Here is a 19,875-nt window from a genome sequence, read left to right as displayed (position 1 = left end):
CGTTTTGATTTGCATTTCCCTGATGGCTAATGAGGATGAGCATTCTTTAAGTATTTCTCTGCCATTCGATATTCCTCTGTCAAGAATTCTCTGTTTAGCTCTGTTCCCCATTTTTTAAGTGGATTACTTGGTTTGCTGCTTTTCAGCTTCTTTAGTTCTTTGTATATACTCGATATTAGTCCTCTGTCAGATAAAGGGTTAGTGAAGATTCTTTCCCAATCTGTAGGCAGTTGTTTTGTTTTGATGACAGTGTCCTTTGCTTTACAGAAGCTTTTCAGTTTCATGAGGTCCCATTTATTGATTGTTGCTCTTAGAGCCTGTGCTGTTGGTGTTCTGTTCAGGAAGTTGTCTCCTGTGCCAATGAGTTCTAGGCTGTTCCCCCACTTTTTATTCTAACAGATTTAGAGTATCTGGTTTTATGTTGAGGTCTTTGATCCACTTGGACTTTAGTTTTGTGCAGGGTGATAAATATAGATCTATTTTAATTTTTCTGCATGTGGACATCCAGTTGGACCAACACCATTTGTTGAAGATGCTGTCTTTTTTCCATTGAATGGTTTTGGCTTCTTTGTCAAAAATCGAGTATTCATAGGTGTGTGGGTTTATTACTGGGTCTTCTATGCGGTTCCATTGATCCTCCTTTCTGTTTTAATGCCAATACCATGCAGTTTTTATTACCATTGCTCTGTAGTACAGCTTGAGATCATGGATGGAGATATTTCCATATGATCTGTTGTTGTACAAGATTGTTTTGGAAATTCTGGGGTTTTTGTTTCTCCATATGAAGCTGAGAATCTTTTTTTCAAGGTCTGTAAAGAATTGAGTTGGTATTTTGATGGGAATTGCATTGAATCTGTAGATTGCTTTTGGCAGGATGGCCATTTTCACAATGCTAATCCTACCAATCCATGAGCACGGGAGATCTTTCTGATATCTTCTTCAATTTCTTTCTTCAGAGACTTGAAGTTTTTCTCAAACAGGTCTTTCACTTGCTTGGTTAGTGTCACCCCAAGGTACTTTATGTTATTAGTGGCTATTGTGAAGGGTGTTGTTTCCCTAATTTCTTTCTCGGCCCTTTTGTCTTTGGTATACAGGAGGGCTTCTGATTTTTTTGAGTTGATTTTGTATCCTGTCACTTTGCTGAAGGTGTTTATCAACTGGAGGAGTTCTCTGGTTGAATCTTTGGGGTCGCTCATATATACTATCATATCATCAGCGAATAGTGACACTTTGACCTCTTTCTTTCCGATTTGTATCCCCTTGATCTCCTTTAGTTGTCTTATTGCTCTGGCTAGGACTTCAAGTACTATGATGAAGTGGTATGGAGAGAGTGGGCAGCCTTGTCTTGTCTCTGATTTCAGTGGGATTGATTTAAGTTCCCTCCATTGAGTTTGATGTTGGCTATAGGCTTGCTGTATATTGCCTTTACTATGTCTAGATATGTGCCTTGTATTCCTGATCTCTCCAAGACTTTAAACATGAATGGGTGTTGGACTTTGTCAAATGCTTTTTCAGCATCTAAGGAGATGATCATGTGGTTTTTCTCCTTCAGTTTGTTTACGTGGTGGATTACATTGATGGATTTCCGTATGTTGAACCACCCTTGCATGCCTGGAATGAAGCCTACTTGGTCGTGGTGGATGATATCTTTGATGTGTACTTGGATTCAGTTTGCAAGTATTTTATTGAGTATTTTTGCATCAATGTTCATAAGAGAGATAGGTCTGAAGTTTTCTTTTTTTGTTGGGTCTTTGTGTGGTTTAGGTATCAGGGTGACTGTCGCTTCATAGACTGAGTTTGGTAATGTACCTTCTGTTTCTATTTTGTGGAATAGTTTGAGGAGAATTGGTGTGAGCACTTCTTTGAAGGTCTGGTAGAATTCTGCGCTGAAACCATCTGGCCCAGGGCTTTTTTTGGAGGAGAGACTGTGAATGACTGCTTCAATTTCCTTGGGGTTTATAGGGCTGTTCAGTCTTTCTACCTGATCTTGACTTAATGTTGGAAGATGGAATCTATCAAGAAAATCGTCCATTTCATTTAGGTTTTCAAATTTTGTGGCATATAGGCTTTTGTAGTATGACCTAATGATTGTTTGAATTTCCTCAGTGTCTGTAGTTTGTCACCCTTTTCATCTCTGATTTTGTTGATTTGGATAGATTCTCTCTGCTTTTTAGTTAGTTTGGCTAAGGGTTTGTCTATCTTGTTGATTTTCTCAAAGAACCAGCTTTTTGTTTCATTGATTCTTTGAATAGTTTTATTTGTTTCTAATTGATTGATTTCAGCCATGAGTTTGATTATTTCCAGCTGTCTGCTCCTCCTGGGTGTATCTGCTTCTTTTTTTTTTCTAGGGTTTTCAGTTGGGCCATTAAGTTGTTTGTATGTGATGTTACAAATTTCTTCTTGCAGGCACTTAGTGCTATAAATTTTCCCCTGAGCACTGCTTTCAATGTGTCCCATAAATTTGGGTATGTTGTGCCTTCATTCTCATTGAATTCTAGGAAGTCTTTAATTTCTTTATTTCTTCCTTAACCCAGTTGTCATTGAGTAACAAGTTTCCCTCTGACATTCTAAAACTTCATAAAAACTCCAATAGTTCCCAACCCGAGAATTGAAGGCTTTAGAAATGGTTTTCTTGCAGACAGTGCTCCTTTAGCAGACTGTAACCTTCCTTGTCCACGTGCTCTGAGCTTCAGTTCTGCTTACAGTTAAACTGAATTTCTGATCAGTTACTTTAATGTAACCTTACCTATCTCCTAGAGCCGTGTAACAAAATACATCCACTTTAGTGCCTTCAAACAACACCCATATCTCAATTACTGTTGTGCAGGTCACAAGTCCTATGTAGACACCTAGAGTCTACCCTGAGGGAGGAGGTCAAGGGGTCAGCAGGATGAACACTTGTCGGGAAGCTCTGGTGAAAATGTACTTCCAAGCATCCTCTTACTGCTGGCCAAATTCAGATTTGTAGGGCCTGGGGATTATAATTTTTCTTCTTTGCTGCTCTACATGAGAAACCACTGCCAGCCTCAGGCCTGCCTGCAGCCTTTGCCAGATGGCCTTTCCATTCTCAAATCAACAGAAGAGAATTTAGGATGCATTGAGACTTCCTGATCTTGCCAACCAATGACTTCCCTGTCTCTAACTTCAGGAGCCAAGCTCAAAGTGCTGGTGTCATTACATCACATATATGCAGACCATCTTAAAGCCAATTGTACCATGAAATGTAACTAAACTATCAATACCAAATCCACCACAATCATATTCACAGACAAGAGTTAAGGTGTGGAATACCAGGGAGGTGATAAATCTTGTGATCCTCAACTTAGGATACTATCAAAGCATTTTTATTAGAATTATAAACTCTTTATGAGCCGTAACTTCACTAATCAAGGACTAGTTACGTTACATATTTGTGTTATTACTTGCTTTTAAAAACCAGCAACCTAAAGAGGAGATGTAATACAAACAGTATTACAAGGTCCCAAACTGACATATCTATCCCAATAATTTAGAATTAAGTTTCTGTGGAAATTGTCTGTCTAAAGTAGTTATATATTTTGGTTTGTATAAATTGAGTAATCTGGTAAGGAAAAAAGAAAAAAAATGCTGGAAATAATACTATAATATCAGAACAGTATGAAGATGCTGTGGAGTTCTAGGCCCTGGGACAGATAACCCCCACTTAACAACTGTTTGTAGAAGAAACTTACACATGTATTATATAAGCTTTGACTTATGGACTTCCATAATAATATACATTGATAAGTGCTAATATAGGTATGCATAAACTCTTCACAGCAAATTAAGAACCACTGCCAAATACAGGATAAGTGGAAAAGACAGACAAAAATTTTTCTTCCCACATACATAAGATTGATTCAAATCAAATGGCCCGGGGAGTATGTGGGAAGACAGACAGAATCATCTCCAGACTTAAAAATGTACAGGCTCAACCACTTCTAATCCTTATCACAAAACAGCTGGCAACTGAGATGGACAGATGTCGATATGCTTGCACCCATCAGGGTGGCAGTAAATCTTTCAGCGATGTTTTATAGGTGATTATATGAAAACATTTTTGGAAATCTACCATGATGAAGTTGAGTACAGAATATAAGGTCTTAACCTAGGAGCCAGTATTTATTTAAAAGTGAACTTGCCTCTCTTGGTTTGGCTCAGCTCTCTCAGTGAGTGAGAATCAGTTTTCAGCATGATCTGGCCATGAACTGCATTTTGAAATAACACAGATAATCATTATTGCCACTTGCAAGTCATAAGGGACTAGGGGAGACCGTTTACAGTCTGGAAGTCAAAATGTCACTCAAATTTTAAGTATATAATATATTTGGTTGCTAGAAGACATAAAGAAAAGCTCCTTGCTGTGAAATTGGTATCGTAAATGGGGCAAGAAGTGTGGCCCAGCTATTTTAAATTACTTCTGATCCTCCAAACACACTGTTCTGCGTCTTCCTGCCAAGCCTTGAAATTGCTGTTCCTGGTGCCCGGACTAGACAGCAATTCCAAGTGAGGACTGCCAGATTTAGCCGTTAGCATTTCTAGGAAGTGCAGACTCACCGATACCATGACTGCTGGGGCCAGATCGATTTTAATACTAACATTTTGGATAATCCAGAAGAAAATTATATATATATAATATATATATATGCTTGTATATATATATATATACAAGCGTAGGGCATTATATATAAAAATATAATTTATAAAAATAGTAATAGTTCAAATGTCACTGTTCTGGTTTCATTTCTGTTGCTCTGAGTAAAAGAATTTGGGGGAAGAAAAGGGTTACTGATTAGCTACTGATTTGAATCATTGGATTAGACTCTACCTTCAGACGTATCTAGCAATCTTCTGGCTGTGGTAAACAAAAAGGCAAGCTCACTAGAAAGCAGGAAAGAGGGTTGAGAATATACCACCTCAGACCCAAGACCACTACAGAGGTTGCAGATTCGACCTCTGGTCTGCCAGCTGCTCTTCCTGCCTTCAGATGCAGAACAAGTTTGAACACTCCAAGTCATACTTTATGTGCACACCCCACTGCAGCTAACAGAGCCAACGCTGGGGGCGTTAGCGTGGGAAGAGCAAGAGTCATTTCCTCCTCTGAGTGTCATTATTCCGTGGATGGCTCCCTCCCGCAGCCTACACAGAATGTACCATGCTGGGAACAGTAAGTGGGTTTGACATTTCACTGGGGCAAGTGACTCCGCTCATAGATGACAATGTTCTGAATACAGAAGTAGGTCACAAAGAAATTTCTCTTCGCCAAGTTCTCATTCATTGAAGGCTCAGTATATTCTTATTGAAAGAGGGTCAACATATGGTAAGAATTTTGCAAAGAGACGAAGGTATCTTCCCTATGAGCACAAAATCTCTCCCAGACTGCAGAACCAGAAAAAAAATCTAAAAGATATGATACAAAACTGAGCACAAAGCTCAAGCGTGAAGTTTGGAACCATTTTAGAGGAAGTGTCTTAGATCGATCCTGTCAAAGAAGCATACTTGAACAGAACTCTCGAGGCGGTCCTAAAAGTCTGAATCCCTACTGAGTCGGCAGTGCCAGGGCGGACAGAGGGGGGTGAGAAGGTGTCCGTCATAGGAGGTGGCTCCTGGTGCACATTTACTTCTAGTTATGAGCCCCAATGACGTTTGCTTCCTTTTGATCTCCTAGTGCTCACACAGTTCTTGATTACAAATAATCTTGTTCTAAAGATCAGTTACTATGGTCTGGGATAGTAGTAAGATATATATATATATATTTAGCGTAAAGTAGCCAGAAGTGGTTCTGCTCCTATGTTCACTACCAAGCAGTATGCTTCTGATAGCATGCCACGTACAGGTGCATGGAGGGTTGCTAGGCATGCTTACTTCCTCTACCGGAGTATCAGCTTCCTGGGAACCGGAGGATGGCTTTTTTTATGAACCTTGAGAACTAAAGAAGTTACTGATACATGGGGAATATGGTGGTCTGGACAGGAAAGGCCTCCACAGACTCGTGTATTGGAATGCTTGCAACATAGGGAGTGGCACGATTAGGAACTGTGGCCTTGTTGAAGGAAGTGGATCACTGGGAAAGGGCTTTAGGGTCTCAGAAGCTCCTGTCTGGCCAGTGTGTCCCTGTCTTCTACAAGATGTGTCTCTGGTACTTCTACAAGATGTAGAACTCTTAGTTCCTCCAACACCATGTCTGCCTGCATGCCACTATGTTTACCACCATGACGATAAGAGTAACAAATGAAACTATAAGCTAACTCCAATGAAATGTTTTCCTTTATAAGAGTTGCTGTGATCATGGCGTCTCTTCACAGCAGTAGAAACTCTAAGAAAGAAAACATTCAGTACATCTTACCCTGAGTTTCTTTTCAGCCACAATAATCCCAAGCACATAGAATAAAGGTGTAGAAGCTAGCAGGTCCACCTATACCATGTGTAGGAGCCAACTCCACTCACCCTCCTTCCACTTTCCAAGTCAGAAGGCAATCTACAAATCTGTTTTTTTCTTCCCCCAATATATCAAGTATCCCTGCTTTGGACATTTCCATTATTCATACGACTGAGACCTAAAATGAAAACGGATATTTAAACCTTAGCCAGTTTTAATGAATTTAAAGCAAACTCTTGGGTAGCAAGTTCATGCTCTAAGCATCTAGGAGCTACGCGGCAGTCCAAAAGTGAACTGGTTTGAATATTGCTACCATGTCCTAAAATCATGGGCATTATACACTTTCCAAAGGTGCAATGTCATCAAGGTTTTATGGCATTCCTACAAAAACTTAATAGTCAAGTAACACTTCATCAGCTGAACTTCGCATCTAGGTGTGGGGACAAAACGCTATAGTTTCAGAATTAAACTAGTGCTCTCTTGCCTTTGGTAGCACAGCACGTGGCTAGCCCAGTGAACACTCACTCACAAGCACAATTCTGTTCTGTAATAAAATGTTCCATTCCTTAGCAAACTATGGCATCGGGTCAAAAGTCCATCCTGAGAACTCTGCCTTCCTGTAAAAGGTTTATCAGAGTGTACCTGCCACTCACTGGTGCTTCTGTTTATTTATCTCTAGTGAAAAGAGTGTACGCCATTGTTCTAGCACCAAAACACACTACAGGTTGCCAATGTGATGTTGCATATTTGACTTTGACATGAGTTGATTATTACTCAATACCAACATACCCTAATCCAAAGCTTATGCTCCTCTAATCCAGACATGCTGTGAAGTAGATGTTTATGCTGAATGTAGACAGAACACTGAGCCTCCAGACACAGAGACAATGCATCATTGGCCTCTATATTATCCTCACATTTTAAAACTAATGCATTGAGAATTTGATACATTGTGCTTTGATCACATATATCCCTCCCCACCAATTTCTCCGTGATCTACCCCCGAGTCCATACCCATTCAACTTTGTGTTCTTTTTTTCTTTTTTCTTTTCTTTTTTGTAAACATATCAAGTACAATTAGTCCTGGTTATACACTCTTGAACATATGGCCATCTACTAGATGGTAGTGGACCCACCATGTACCACACCCTAAGGTAAATTAACCCTCGCTCTCCAAGGAGCTCTCAAAAGCAATAGCTCCTTAGGGAAGGATAAGACTTTGTATACCTCTGTACTCTATGCAGGGGCTTTGTCTAGCTTAAACCTGCACAGGTCTCAATTAGGTTCTGAATCATGTACTCACTTCTTGAAGATAACTTCTGTTTTTCTCTTTTTTATTAATTTTTATTATTAGTTACATTTTTATTTTTTATATTAATCACAGGTAATTTACTTTGTATCCCAGCTGTAGCACCCTCCCTCATTCCCTCCCAATCCCACCCTCCCTCCCTCATCTTCTCCCTGCCCCTTTCCAAGTCCACTAACAGGGGAGGACCTCCTCCCCCTCCATCTGACCCTAGCTTATCAAGTCTCCTCACGACTGGCTGCAATGTCCTCTTCTGTGGCCTAGCCAGGCTGCTCTTCCCTCGTGGGAGGGGAGTGGAAGAGCTCGCCGTTGAGTTCATGTCAGAAATAGTCCCTGTTCCCCTCATTAGAGAACCCATTTGGACACTGAGCTACCATGGGCTATATCCAAGCAGGGGTTCTAGGTTATATCCATACATGGTCCTTGGTTGGAGAAACAGTCTCATGAAAGACCCCTGTGCCCTGGTATATTTGGTCCTTGTGGCATGTCTGTACTCTCCAGGTCTTACTAACTCCTCCTTCTTTCATATGATTCCCTGCACTCTGCTGATGGTTTGGTTATGAGTCTTAATATCTGCTTTGATACACTGCTAGGTAGAGTCTTTCAGAGGCTGTGTGTGGTAGGCTCCTGTCCTGTTACTTGTTTTCTCCTACATCCAATGTTCATCCCATTTGTCTTTCTAAGCGAGGATTGGACATCTTACCCTGAGTCCTCTTTCTTGTTTATCTTCTTTAGGTGTATAGATTTCAGTATATTTATCCTATCTTATAAATCTATATAAGTGAGTATACACCATGTGTGTCTTTCTGCTTCTGGGATACCTCACTCAGGATGATCGTTTCTAGGTCCCAACATTTGCCAGCAAATTTCATGATTTCCTCGTTTTTAATTGCTGAGTAGTATTCCATTGTGTAAAAATACCACAATTTCTGTATCCATTCCTCAACTGAGGGGCATCTGGGTTGTTTCCAGGTTCTGGCTATTATGAATAAAGCTGCTATAAACATGGTTGAGCAAATGTCCTTGTTGTGTACTTGAGCATCTTTTGGATATATGCCTAGGAGTGGTATAGCTGGATCTTGAGGAATCACTATTCCTATTTGTCTGAGAAAGCACCAGATTGACTTCCAAAGTGGCTGTACAAGTTTGCATTCCCACCAGCAATAAAGGAGGGTTACCCTTTATCCACATCCTCTCCAGCATGTGTTGTTTCTTGAGTTTTTTTTATCTTAGCCATTCTGATGAGTGTAAGGTGAAATCTCAGTGTTGTTTTGATTTGCATCTCCCTGGAGGCTAAGGATGTTGAGCATTTCTTTAAGTGTTTTCTACTATTCTACAGTCCTCTACAGAAAGTTCTCTGTTTAACACCGTGCCCCATTTTTTAATTGGATTACTTGATTTGTTGCTTTTTAACTTCTTGAGTTCTATATATATACTGGATATTAGCCCTCTGTCAGATAAAGGGTTGATGAAGATCCTTTCCCAGTCTGTAGGATGTTGTTTTGTTTTGATGACAGTGTCCTTTGTTTTACAGAAGCTTTTCAGTTTCATGAGGTCCCATTTATTTATTGTTGCTCTTAGAGCCTGTGCTGTTGGTGTTCTGTTCAGGAAGTAGTCTCCTGTGCCAATGAGTTCTAGGGTCTTCCCTACTTTTTCTTCTAACCGATTTAATGTGTCTGGTTTTATGTTGAGGTCTTTGATCCACTTGGACTTTAGTTTTGTGCAGGGTGATAAATACAGATCTATTTTCATTTTTCTGCACATAGACATCCAGTTGGACCAACACCATTTGTTGAAGATGCTGTCTTTTTTTCCATTGAATGGTTTTGGCTTCTTTGTCAAAAATCAAGTATTCATAGGTGTGTGGGTTTGTTTCTGGGTCTTCTATTCGGTTCCATTGATCCTCCTTTCTGTTTCTATGCCAATACCATGCAGTTTTTATTACCATTGCTCTGTAGTACAGCTTGAGATCATGGATGGAGATATTTCCATATGATCTGTTGTTGTACAGGATTGTTTTGGAAATTCTGGGTTTTTTGTTTATCCATATGAAGTTGAGAATTTTTCTTTCAAGGTCTGTAAAGACTTGTGTTGGTATTTTGATGGGAATTGCATTGAATCTGTAGATTGCTTTTGGCAGAATGGCCATTTTCACAATGTTAATCCTACCAATCCATGAGCACGGGAGATCTTTCCATCTTCTGATATCTTCTTCAATTTCTTTCTTCAGAGACTTAAAGGTTTTTTTTTTAAACAGGTCTTTCACTTGCTTGGTTAGAGTCACCCCAAGGTATTTTATGTTATTAGTGGTTATTGTGAGGGGTGTTGTTTCCCTAATTTCTTTCTCGGCCTTTTTGTCTTTGGTATACAGGAGGGCTTCTGATTTTTTTGAGTTGATTTTGTATCCAGCCACTTTGCTGAAGGTGTTTATCAGTTGAAGGAGTTCTCTGGTTGAATTTTTGGGGTCGCTTGTGTATACTATCATATCATCTGCAAACAGTGATATTTTGACTTCTTCCTTTCCGATTTGTATCCCCATGATCTCCTTTAGTTGTGTTATTGCTCTAACTAGGACTTCAAGTACTATGTTGAAGAGATTTGGAGACAATGGTCAGCCTTGCCTTGTCCCTGATTTCAGTGGGATTGATTTAAGTTTCCCTCCATTGAATTTGATGTTGGCTACAGGCTTGCCAACATCATTGCCTTTACTATGGAAAACTCCAATCCGATGAAAACAACTACACCAAAAAAAAAAAAAAAGATACAGATAATTTCCCAACATAAATTAAAAGAAAAAAAAGCAATGAATCATAGTAAGACCACCAACTCCACAATAAAAGGTACTAACAGTCATTTGTCACTATTATCTATCAACATAAATGGTCTCAACTCTCCAATAAAAAGATACAGACTAACAGAATGGTTGCGGAAACAGGATCCAACATTCTGCTGCATCCAAGAAACACACCTATGCAAAAAAGATAAACACTACCTCAGAGTAAAGGGCTGGAAAAAACTTTTTCAGGCAAATGGACCCAGAAAACAAGCAGGGGTAGCGATCCTAATATCTAATGAAATAGAACTTCAACCAAAATTAATCAAAAAAAGATAAGGAAGGGCACTTGCTACGCATCAAAGGAAAATTCCAACAGGAGGACATCACAAGTTTGAACATCTTTGCCCCAAATACAAGACCACCTCCATTTGTAAAAGAAACATTTTTAAAGCTGAAATCACACATTGATCCCAACACCTTGGGGGGGAGCAGCCTTAACAGGCCACAGAAGATGACAATGCAGCCACTCCTGATGAGATCTGACAGACTAAGATCAGAAGGAAGGAGAGGAGGACTTCCCCTCAGTGGACTTGGGGAGGGGCATGCATGAAGAAGGGGATGGGAGGGGGGATCAGCAGGGGAGGAGGGAGGGACTTATGGGGGATACAAAGTGAATAAAGTGTAATTAATAAAAATTTAAAAAAATAGTAGGAGACTTCAACACTTCACTCTCACCAAGGGACAGGTCATCCGGTCAGAAGCAAAACAGGGAAACAAGGGCACTTACAGAGGCCCTAAATCAAATGGACCTAATAGGTGTCTACAGAACTTTCTACCCTAAATCAAAAGAGTATACCTTCTTTTCAGTACCTCATGAAACCTTCTCCAAAATAGACCATATAGTTGGTCACAAAGCAAACCTCAGCAGATACAAGAAGATTTAAATAATCCCTTGTATCCTATCTGACCATAATGGTCTAAAGCTGGACCTCAACCACAACAGAAACAGCAAAAAGCCTGCACATATATGGAAACTGAACAACTCACTACTCAATGACAGCTTGGTTAGGGAAGAAATAAAGAAAGAAATTAAAGACTTCCTAGAATTCAACAAAAATGAAAGCACAACATATCCAAACTTACGGGGCACAATGAAGGCAGTGCTAAGAGGAAAGCTCATAGCACTAAGTGCCTCCAAGAAGAAATTTGAAAGATCACATACAAACAATGTAATGGCCCAACTGAAAGCCCTAGAAAAAAAAAGAAGCAGATACACCCAAAAGGAGCAGATGGCTGGAAATAATCAAACTCAGGGCTGAAATCAATCAATTAGAAACAAATAAAAGTATTCAAAGAATCAACAAAACCAAAAGCTGGTTCTTTGAGAAAATCAACAAGATAGACAAGCCCTTAAGCCAAACTAACTAAAATGCAGAGAGAAACTATCCAAATCAGCAAAATCAGAGATGAAAAGGGGGACATAACTACAGACACTGAGGAAATCCAAACAATCATTAGGTCTTACTACAAAAGCCTATATGCCACAAAATTTGAAAATTTAAACGAAATGGACAATATTCTTGATAGATTCCATCTACCAAAATTAAGTCAAGATCAGGTAGAAAGACTGAATAGTCCCATATCCCCCAAAGAAATAGAAACAGTCATCAAAAGTCTCCCTTCCAAAAAAAGCCCAGGGCTAGATGGTTTCAGCACAGAATTCTACCAGACTTTCAGAGAAGAGCTAACTCCAATTCTCTTCAAATTATTCCACAAAATAGAAACAGAAGAAACATTACCAAACTCATTCTATGAAGCTACAGTTACCTTGATACCTAAACCACACAAAGACCCAACAAAAAAAAGAGAATTTCAGACCTATCTCTCTTATGAACATTGACTCAAAAATACTCAATAAAATACTTTCAAACCAAATCCAGGAACACATAAAAGATATCATCCACCATGACCAACTAGGCTTCATCCCAGGCATGCAGGGGTGGTTCAATATACAGAAATCCATTAATGTCATCCACCATATAAACAAACTGAAGGAGAAAAACCACATGATCATCTCCTTAGATGCCAAAAAAGCATTTGACAAAGTCCAACACCCATTCATATTTAAAGTCTTGGAGAGATCTTGGATAGAAGATAACTTCTTAGTCACTATACAGTTATAACAGATCATGCTCCTTCACTATACTATAGTGGTGTCATTGCCTCTCCAAATATATTAGTAGACAATCAAAGAGAAATCTGGGCTAGGCATGTGTCTTCATGGACAAAGTACTTGCCAAACAAGCATGAGGACCAGAGATAGGATCCACAGAACTCACGTAAAAGCCATGCTTGTTTGGCTGAGAACCCAGGCAAAGTCCAGAAAGCTGTTGTAGCCTAGCTGCAACCCAGAGGATAGGAGCACAAAGGGTAGGCAGAACAGCTGAATGGCGAGCTAAAGCAAGGGACTCTGCTTCAATCTCTAAGATGGCGATCCCTCAAGGAAGGAAGACGCTTGATGTCATCCTTGCACTTCTATACACGTGAGCACACATGTATGCACACCTTCATGTACATGTGACCATGCATATGCCCATGCCCATGGACTACCCCCATACATATGCAAAAAAGAAAAATAATAATGTGAAGATGATAGACCCCTTTAACTTTCCAAATGCAATAAGTTCATAAGTTAAACATGTTGCCTAAAGGACTTAGAATACGTAAATAGGTTGCTCTCGATTTTACAACTTCCAAATTTGTACTCAAACTTTTGCTTCTGCCTACTAGGGGGAAGTTCAAAGTTCTACACAATCTGCGCATCAGTTAAAGAGGCTACATGTCACCTAGATTCTGGAAGTGTCATCTCAGTATCCTACTGACGACTATTGCTCTCAGTACTCAAGAACAAGAACATGTAGTCTCTGCTCCTGGCAGATCATGAGCTGAGATACTCCTTTTCATCTCACTTCCACACCCCGTGCCATCATCGCACAAATTAAGGTCAAAGGAAAAAGGAGGTTTCTTTACTCAATTTCCATTATCCAATTTATTCTATTTTTTCAAGTGTGTGCGCACATGTGCACACACACACACACACACACACACACACTACCTTGTAACTAGGTTACATGACCTTGGACAAGCTTATCATAAACCAAAACATTCCTTAGTTTTTTTGATGCAGTTCTTGAACTAGAGCCATTACGTTACAGTCAAAAGTAACTGCAACAGTGCTTGTGATGGGAAACTCAGCACTCATTACAGTGTGCTTATCCTCAGCAGATGTCAGTTTGCTTCTCATTCACTGCTAGGGATTGAAATGAAACCTTTTCTCTCATGGCTAAGATCTAAAATGTTCCTGAAGGTTATGTGCTAAATAGAGTCCTGGACCCCAGCTGGCTGCATTTGGGAAAGTGGTAGGAACAGAAGGAAGTGGAGCTTGGATGGAGAAAGTAGGTCACTGCACACAAGGGCTGGAAGGGTCTACTGGTCCCTGGACCTCTCCTTGCTCTCTGTTCCTGAGCTGTCAGGAGATGAGTAGCTTTGTCTGGCCCACTCTCCAGCCACCATGATGTTCAGCTTCACCTTAAGACTCAAGCACCAGAACTGGACAACCATGGAATAAAAACCTATGAAAATATAAGCCAGAGGAAATCTTTCCTCCTTCAGCTTGATTTTTGAGGGAGTTTGTCACATCAGTGGAAACTGACACAATCTTCTGCTGCCATTGTAACTGGGCCCACCTCCCAACCAGCCCTCGCCCCCTTCAAGGGTGCTTACTTGTCTCTATCCAGGTCTCTCTTCTAATCATCTTTATTTACTACCTAGAACTTCAAGATGGGATTCCACCAACCAAGTCCTTGTCCATAAATATCTTAACATAAATAAATTAGCAATACAATCAATCAAATAACCATTCTCATGAGAGACCTAGACAAAAGCCTTTAAACTCACTGGTAAAGTTACAATGATTTGATGGAACTTTAATTTGTTTGTAAGATGAAAGCCAGTCTACCATTCAGGTTTTTGGTCAAGCATAAAAGGACAGGAATAGAGGACAGGAAGAGACTTTCCTGTCTTCTATGAGCAGCAGAAGCCTCGGAGGTGAGGGCTCTAATACCTTAGGAATTCATCAATAAGCTCATCACAGACTACAGGGACACATGAGTGTCAACTGCCTTCTTCATCTTTGTACAGCCCACTCCCCAGTCAACCTGGCAGGCAGAGGTTTTTCTGACAATAGGTGATGACAGAGGAGCCTAACCTTAACTAAAACAATGTTCCTGTTCACTATCTTAACTCTGGAGTAAGTTCATTCATTCATTTCACAAATGATTATTGAGGAAACATGAAACATGCCTACTACGTGCTAGAGATACCACAGTGGAAAAAAAATAAAGCTTTACAGCCTGAGATCTATATTCTGGTAACATCAACAGGAAACTTTTAAAATGCATATGTTTACCAGATGGTGATAAGTTCTATTTAGAAAAATAAAATTGTACAGGTAAACCAGAGGAAATTGGGATATTCACATGCTATTTCATATGGGAGGGACCAAGGTCTATAATAAAGTGCCTTTTGAACAGAGATGCTCAAGAAGCAAAGGCATGAACTATGTGGATGTTTACAGCTGTTCTGCCTGATTCAAACACAATGATATTAACACATATAATTTTATCCTTCCCAACAGTCTTAATAGACATTAAGATACATGTAACAATAATTTTAGCAGTATTTTTATGTAACTAATCTACCCAAAAAATTTCATATAAATTACTTGGAGTGCTCTCACATTCTACTTTTCATGATAAATATTTAAAATATAGGATAATTATCATACTTAGCACATTTCAACTGATAAGCTCAACAAGTGGACAACACAATGGATTTAGAACGAGTGCTCTATAAAAGCTGACGTCCCTTAAAATGTCAGCACTATGAGAGAGCACATATGTCTTTACATAAAAATACCAGTCAACAGTTTCTGATATGACATGAGCAAAAGAAGGAGGATCGGAGGTCAGGAGACAAAGTAAGTAGGGTTTTCTGACCTTTGTAAAAACTTCCACCTGTTAGCATCAGTGAACGTTGAACCACTTGGATGGTGTCCTTTGCAGCCATGCTGGGCCCCCTTGACTTAATAATCTACTATCATTATCCTAACATTCCCAATTTAAGAGCAAAAGGCTCCAAGCTTTCATTTGTACTGAGACCTATAAATTATACAACTGGTTGAAATAAGAAAGTTCTGATCAGAGAGTGACTTCAATTTGGGGATGTAAAGGAAAATTCTAGTTTCCATGTTAAGAACAAAGTATAGGAACCACAAGGGTAGATGTAAGAAAACATCTAGGGTAATGAGGATACAATCCAGGTGAAAGATGGTGACAAATGACACCACAAGGAGGAGCCAGGTATTCCCGTGCACCTGAACTGCCAGCACCACAGGGCCATGAGTTTCCACAATAGATACCCATGATTCAGAAAGACCTATATAGTTCTAGCACTTTGATTTTCATAGGAGAGAAGGGCTGTGAATCAGTTCTTCTTCTTGCTGGCCTTTTAGAAATAACAACAATGATAAGAAGAAAAATGCTGGGTACCAAAAAGTGTACATAAACAGACAATGAAAATTCTCCAAAGTAAACTATAATGATGTCACAAAATCAAGATCCACAATTAGGAATGAAATAGATGACCACTCAAAGAAGGAAGAAAAGAGGGGCTCTGATGAGGCTGAGCCTCTTATTGGATTACTTTGGTAGAACTGTTTGTAAAGTTTCCCCACTGATTCTAACTAAATAAAAATGGAACATTTACATACGTGACCACACTACTCCCAAAATAGTCCACATGGATTTGGCTACAGCTATGGTCTGGGTGTGATACTCAGCAGATGCATATTAGAAACTAACCACCAGTCTGGTTGTATTATTAGGCGAAGCCTTTAGGAAATTATTGTCAAGAGAGTTGTGACCTTCTATATGGGATTAATATCCTTATAAAAGAGCAAAAGGGTACTGGCTCAGCCTTTACAGCCTTCCAACATCATGCGTGAATAAATCACTTATTCCTGTAGGAGAATGTAGTGATACAGCGGCATCTTGGAAGCAAAAAGAAGCTCTTTATCAGACACCAAACCACATAAACTTTGATCCATGGCTTTTGAGACTCTGGAAGAAACTAAATATCTACTCTTTATGAGTTCCTCAGTCTGTTGTTTGTTTTTATCAGTAAGAATGGATAAAGACAACAAAATGGAATAATCAAAGTTTATGTAATTACAAAGTATATCTGAAATACATCATAAAGACTCACGCCCTAAAAATACTAGTTAACTTTCATAATGAAAAAAAATTAAATTATTACTTTGGACTTTTTATTTTTCGTGTATTTATCTTTCCGTTGCTAGAGACTAAACTCAGACCACGTTAAGCAAATGTTCTCACCACTGAACTGCAACCTTCGCTGTTACCCCCACAAGCTAAGATTTTTTAGATTTGTATATAAATTTGTATAATTCTTCAGTGCTTAAGACTGAAAAAAAAAATTTAAGAATCTCCATTTAGCTCTTGGGTAATCAAATAGAAATTGCAGGGGTCATGCTAAAAAAATGATACAACTATTAGTAAATTAAGTAATAGTAAAAAGTTGATAATTCTAATCTAAATTTTAAAAAAGATGCTTTATCTTCCACAGCCCTGCATCTCTCTGAAATATCCAACATATATATGATGAAAACTGTCACTTTGAAGGGGTTATATCAGCTACTCACTTTCTTCTGAAGAACATTGATTTTCCTTTCCTTTACTTCTAACATGTCTTTCAGATCGCGGATCTCTCCGGCAAGAGTCCCCTTCTCCTCTGCAAGGTCTTGCAGCTGTTTTGTTTTCTTATTGAGGAAAGATTCTTTCTCTTCCAGCCGTAATCTCAGTGCATCTACCTGAAATGAGGACAAAGACGGAAGGTTTTGATTTTACAAAGAGGTTTTCAGTTCCAAATAGTGGTGGCACACCTTTAATCCCAGCACTCTGGAAGCAGAGACAGGCAGATACCTGTGAGTTCGAGGACAGCCTGGTCTACAAAGTGAGTCCAGGACAGCCAGGGCTGCACAGAGGAACTCTGTCTCAGACAAACAAACAACAACAACAAAATTCAAAGAGGTTGTCAATAATCAGTGAATAGGGAGGCAGCAGAGAGCACCTGAGCACAGTGCAACTAGTTCTCTGTTCTAAGACATCTTGGTGGAGGCTAGAGAAATGGCTCAATGGTTATGAACCAGCTGGCTGCTCTTTCAGAGGACCCAGGTCCAATTCTAGTTCCCACATGGTGGCTGACAACCATCTCCAAGTTGTTAACTCTGAAGGATCCAACTTTCTTTTCTGGTGGACATTGGTGGACACTAGATGCACATGGTATGCATGCAAAATATGCATACATATAAAACAAGAATAAACAAATCGTTTTAAGGTCACCTCGGTGCCTTTTAACAGCCTACAATATACCATAATGCCTTGCTGTTCGAATAGCTGGACCGTGATACTTACGTTCTACAGAGTTTTTGTAAAATAAGGCACTGCAAAATAGTAGTATGTTCCCATGGTTGTTTCCCTGCTCACGGGAAACAGTGTGTTTGCTCACGGAGGTGAACAAGGCACTCTAATTCTTCCATGTGAGATCCCTGGGAGGGAAAGCACGGCTCGTGCTTCACAGGATCTTCCAAGAACACAAGGAGCATACGAATGCACAAGATAGTCACACAGAGAAACAGCTAAATTAGAAAAATGCATGGGGCCATGAGGAAGCCATGCTGCCAGGGGACAAAACAGCCATTCTCAAGCTGGATGACGACTGCTTTCCAAACACTTCAAAAAAAAAAAAAAAAAAAAAGGATTTCTCATTTTACCTGAGCTCAAACATCGGAAAATCAAAACTCCTATTTTTTTCAAATGTTATTAGCTAAAGAAAAAAACATAAGCTTTGTGTAATTTTACTTGTGTGTTCATGTGTGGTGTATGTATGTGTTCCTGTGACTGTGTGCACATGTATGTGAAGATCACATGTGTGTTTGAACATGAGGAGTCCACCAGTGACATCTTTAACTGCTCCGCACCCTGGCTTATTTTTTTTTCAGACATGGTATCTTACCAAATCTGCAGCTCACCAACTCAGATATATTGACTGGCCAACCAGCCCGCAGGGATCCTCCTGGCTCTGCCTCCCCATTACTGTGATTATAGACGCATGCTGTCACTTCTGGCTTTTCCCTAGGTACCGGGGTTCTAAATTCGGGTCCTTCGGTTTGCATGGCAAGTATTTACCGACTGAGCCATCTCTCCAGCTCCAAGCCTTATGTGTAATTTAACATTCTGGATACACGGTAAGCTTTATCTCCAGACCTGACTACTCAGATCACATCATAGAAGAAAATCAGCAAAGTATCAAGAATACAAATATCAATGATACAAAGGATATGAAAATCATTTAAAATTAATTTTGTCTTTCCAGATTCTCCTTTATCATTTTACATCACATTCTCATTCGTGTTTACGAATGCATACTAGGCCAGTTTCTAAGAACAACTGTGACACATTAGATGATGGTTTACTGCCATTAATCATTGACTACCTACAAATTTCTAAAAATTTCTTTGCTGAAAAAATGATATCTAACACCTCCCTCCTAAGGTATTTATTTTCTCAACTGGATGTTAAGAAAAGACTAAGAATCTTTGCTAAAACTAGTGTACTGCCATTTGAGCAAACATAAATGATGGCACCTGGATGTTTCTGTCTGTCTTAGATACCGTTCGATTGCTGTGAGGAGATACGACGAACACAACAGGAAATCAACAGTTACCAGCAAGATCAACCACAAGGAGTGAAAATGTTAAAATAACCAGGCAGAAGGGTGATAAGTGATTGTCATGGAAACAAAGGATGCAGCAACAAGCAGAAGACTACTGTGCTCCTATCAGCCTGTGCTGAGGATCTCGCCTTCATATAGCACAGTAGAGATTTAAAAATTAAAAAGTGCAGCCCACTAGAATATCATAATAATGAAAAATAAAAATACCATGAGTATTATGAGGACATAGTGAAGAAGCAACTTGGAACGTTGAAAAGACATGTGTTGGGCCCAGGTATGCTCTTACCTAGCTGTGAAGTTCAGGACAAGTAAGCCTTTCCTTACCCAATCTCTAGCCACAGCTTCTAAACTTTAAAGGCCTGATACTTTGTGGCAATAAAAGTAGGATTTGCCTTGTGTAGACTATACCAGGAAAGGATAATATTAAAGACAAAGAAGACTAGAATCTTCTTTGCTTAGCTCTTTCAAAAATGGGGTGTGTGTGTGTGTGTGTGTGTGTGTGTGTGTGTGTGTGTGTGTGTG

At 39.5% G+C, this 19,875-nt stretch overlaps 1 protein-coding gene across 1 annotated transcript in view; it reads right to left on the bottom strand.

Annotated features, from left to right (window-relative positions):
• The window catches only part of Erc2 (ELKS/RAB6-interacting/CAST family member 2), a gene marked incomplete in the record, with an annotated part of 884,729 nt that overhangs the window by 521,156 nt on the left and 343,698 nt on the right, over positions 1 to 19,875 (bottom strand). The window contains 1 exon segment of the mRNA XM_055612370.1: positions 17,261 to 17,428. Coding sequence (XP_055468345.1) covers positions 17,261 to 17,428 — 168 coding nt within the window.

The sequence above is a fragment of the Psammomys obesus genome, unplaced genomic scaffold (assembly GCF_907164565.1).
Source record: "Psammomys obesus unplaced genomic scaffold, mPsaObe1.curated_primary_1811, whole genome shotgun sequence".
Lineage (NCBI taxonomy): Eukaryota > Metazoa > Chordata > Mammalia > Rodentia > Muridae > Psammomys > Psammomys obesus.
Note: the sequence above shows the minus strand (reverse complement) of the source record. Positions and strands in the feature narration are given on the sequence as shown.